This window comes from Myotis brandtii, unplaced genomic scaffold (genome assembly GCF_000412655.1).
Source record: "Myotis brandtii unplaced genomic scaffold, ASM41265v1 scaffold525, whole genome shotgun sequence".
Taxonomy (NCBI): Eukaryota; Metazoa; Chordata; class Mammalia; order Chiroptera; family Vespertilionidae; genus Myotis; species Myotis brandtii.
The window spans coordinates 2,693,115-2,697,022 of record NW_005369915.1 but is presented as its reverse complement, the minus strand read 5'-3'; the positions used below and the strand labels follow the sequence as shown (position 1 = coordinate 2,697,022).

Sequence of the window (3,908 nt, the reverse complement as noted above, 5' to 3'; positions counted from 1 at the left end):
TAGTTCTCAGCATGCTGTACTGTCTATAACAGTGATGGCGAACCTATGACATGTGTGTCAGAGGTGACACGCGAACTCATTTTTTTGGTTGATTTTTCTTTGTTAAATGGCATTTAAATATATAAAATAAATATCAAAAATATAAGTCTTTGTTTTATTATGGTTGCAAATATCAAAAAATTTCTATATGTGACACGGCACCGGAGTTAAGTTAGGGTTTTTCAAAATGCTGACACGCCGAGCTCAAAAGGTTCGCCATCACTGGTCTGTAAGTTCCATTCCATCATGATCTCTCCATGAGGTTAAGAACCTTGAGATCTTTGCTGATTTCTGTAAGTTGTTCTAGCAAGTTAGAGAGCCAGAGGGCCCCCAAATTCGTAGCCAGTTGGTCATAAATGGGGGTGGCAGTCTTATGGAGGATGGACCCCCTAACTTGTGGGATATGTGCTAACTCTGGGTGGTTAGTGCCAGAATTAAATTGTAGTACACTAGTTGGTGTTGGAATGCCTATCCTGAATCTTCCAGTGGCTCCTGCTCCATGGTGCCAAAAACCTGAGGCCCCAGCAAAGACTGGATCTGAAATACAGTTGGCAAAGCCTCCTCTACGGAGGCCCATAAGGTAGCAGCAATGCTTCATGTCTTTTCTTATTAAAGGAGCATTATTTTAAAAGTGATGGTGATACTGGGCATGGTGCTTTTCGGCCTGTGTTAGGATGTTCTGAATACATAGTAGTAGGTATTGTAGAGCGAGGTTGTGAGAGTGATGACAAGTTTCATGTAAAGATTTTGCCTTTTCTAAACCCTGATTACTATCAAAGAATACATTCCTAAGGAATATTCCATGGGAAAAAATTAAAGAAAATATCTGTGAGAAATACTCAAGGCAACAGAGCCTTACAATTCAAAACCGAGACGTTGACATAGGGTCATATTTTAACATGTTCGTGTGAATTTTAAAAAATCTGTTTTGGCTGGTTGATTTGATAACAAAGCCTGGCTTTGCCAATTCATTTTTAAGTTATACATACAATGATTGAGTCAAATCTGTAGTTCCAAGGTTTTAAAAGTATATACTTAAAGCTCATGATAAAATAAATAATTTAATAAATAATATTGTATTAGCAAAAGATTTATGGAAATGTTAATATCTTTATTTTCTCAACCCTGAGTTAAAAAATAAGATGCCTTGAAATGAAAGATTTACAGTATAATTATTAATTATTTGATGTCTTTAAAAAGCCTTTTGGTATACTTCTCAGATATTGAGAAAGTGAATAACTCAAACAAAGGAGGACATAAATGAGGTGCCTGATGATAAGTCATAAAAAATCTTTAGTGATAGAAGACTATGTGATTTTTAGCATTTATCTTGAAAGGAGATTAAAACTTTGAGTGACATTGCTATTACAAAATGTTTTTCACATTTACCTATTTATTTGGACAGATTTTCTCAGTGTTTATGTCTATAAAAACAAACTATGAAAAAAAACTAATGATGAATCTTGTCTTATCTAGCAATAACTAATATTCCTCTGCTAACATTTGAACTACTGATAAAAATATAGCACCATTCATCTCACCAAAAGATGCATCAATAAAATATGTCATAGAAGGTTATATTGGACTAACCTTTTTATGGATAAAATTATAAACTTTGGACAAAATGTAAGAATAGTTCCAGTCATGTACCACATAACATTGTTTTGGTCAATGATGGACCACATATATGACAGTGGTCCCATCTACAGGCAGTCCTCGGGTTATGTTGGACTCGATGTATGTCATTTCGTAGTTACGTCGCCATCTCCCATTTACAGTATTTATTTAAAAAAAAGTTCCATCATTTCGACATATGCACATATGTGCTTTATGTTTTTTATTATTTACTTACCACAAGTAAAGGTCAGGAATTATCTTTCTTTCAAATTTTTTTTTACTTTTTCACTTCATTACTGCTGTGTATGTACTCCATGTGAGTGATGTAGGTGCTTATGTAGGTGGGTTCCAACTTATGGCAAAAATTGCAATATGTTACGCTATAGGAACGGATCTCTGAGGACCTACTGTATATATATAAAAGCTTAAGCGCCCGTCTGACCATCTGACCGTCCGACTAGTAGCTATGACACACACTGACCACTGGGGGGCAGACGCTCAACACAGGAGCTGCCGAGCTTCGGTGACTTGGCAGCTGCAGTTCTCAGGTGACGCACCGGGAACCAGAGAAGAGAGAGCCTGATTCTGGGGTGCGTCACCCGAGAACCACCCTCTCGCAATCCGGGACCCTTCAGTGGATGTCAGAGAGCCGGTTTCGGCCTGATCTCTGCAGGCCAGGCTGAGGGACCCTACCTGTACACAAGTCCATGCACCAGGCTTCTAGTAAGATTATAATGGAGCTGAAAATGCTATCATCTAGTGATGTCATAGCTGTTATAACATTGTAGTGCAATGTGTTATAGTTGCTTACAGTATTCAATACAGTAACATGCTGTACAGGTGTATAGCCTTGTTGTAATAGGATGTCATTTAACCTAGGTGTGTAGTAGGCTATACCATCTGGGTTTGTGTAAGTGTACTCTATGATGTTTGCACAGCAATAAAATTGCCTAATGAGCCTTAGCTGGTTTGGCTCAGTGGATAGAGCGTCGGCCTGTGGACTGAAGGGTCCCAGGTTCGATTCTGGCCAAGGGCACATGCCCAGGTTGCAGGCTTGATCCCCAGTGGGGGACGTGCAGGAGGCAGCTGATCAATGATTCTCTCTCATCATTGGTGTTTCTATCTCTTTCTCCCCCTCTCTCTTTCTTTCTGAAATCAATAAAAATATATTAAAAAAATAAAAATAAATAAAATTGCTTAATTGATGCATTTGTCAGAGCATATCCCCATCGGTAAGTGATGCATACTTATACTTGAAGGCACTAGAAAGTAATCAAAAGCCAGCTGGCAATAATTGAAGAGATGGCCACTTTCAAATAATTGAAATATAATGAGTATAATTTATGCTCATACATCTTTCCATCTGAGAGTATTACTCAGTTTACACTGTAAAAGGCAGCTGGAACTCAATCAAAAAGCCACCGTCTTAATGGCTTAACGAATTAAAGGATGAACTTGGGGCTTCTGCAGCAGCTAGAAATTGAGGCAAAAAAATCCCGAAAAAGAGGGAGGAACAAAGGGAGAGCGTTCCAAAATTTATACATACACTCTGCCCAAATCCTTGGTTGACCAATTAATGGGATGATATAAATTAATAAAGAGCAAAAGTTGAGGCACTAGAAAACAGAAAATCAATGGTACAAGAGGTAGGGTTTTTTTTTAATTTTTTAAAAATATATTTTATTGATTCTTCACAGAGAGGAAGGGAGAGGGACAGAGAGCTAGAAACATCGATGAGAGAGAAACATCGATCAGCTGCCTCCCGCACACCCCCTACTGGGGATGTGCCCACAACCAAGGTACATGCCCTTGACCGGAATCAAACCTGGGACCCTTGAGTCTGCAGGCTGACGCTCTATCCACTGAGCCAAACTGGTTAGGGCGGTAGGTTTTTTTTTAAGATTAAAAAATGTGATAAACTTTTAGCTAGATTAGTCAGAAAAAAAAAAAGGAAATGCCAACTACCAATATCTGAACAAAAGATAAGGTCCTTTCTTTCGTGGACTTCTAAGGGCTAAATGTTAACAGTCATGAGAGGAAAGGCACAGGTGGACTTTGGCAAACGCTGTGGGAGAAATCTACAGTGGAAAAAGGCCGACATGGAATGGAGAGGGTATTCCAAGGCAGTAACTGAACTCTGCCCCAAGAGCTCCACGGAGGGCAACCTCAGCCTTCCCCACCCGTCTTCCCCAACGCTCAAAGCAGGGGAGGTTTCTTGTCGCGTGCCGCGCCCCGCCCACCAATGCCCGCGC

At 39.5% G+C, this 3,908-nt stretch overlaps 1 protein-coding gene across 1 annotated transcript in view; it reads left to right on the top strand.

The window, feature by feature from the left end:
• The first annotated feature begins 3,686 nt into the window (after positions 1-3,686).
• PI4K2B (phosphatidylinositol 4-kinase type 2 beta) overlaps positions 3,687-3,908 on the top strand; it is a 28,132-nt gene continuing 27,910 nt past the window's right edge. Inside the window, exon 1 of the mRNA XM_014548889.1 lies at positions 3,687-3,782. Coding sequence (XP_014404375.1) covers positions 3,687-3,782 — 96 coding nt within the window. The remainder of the gene's footprint in view (positions 3,783-3,908) is intronic.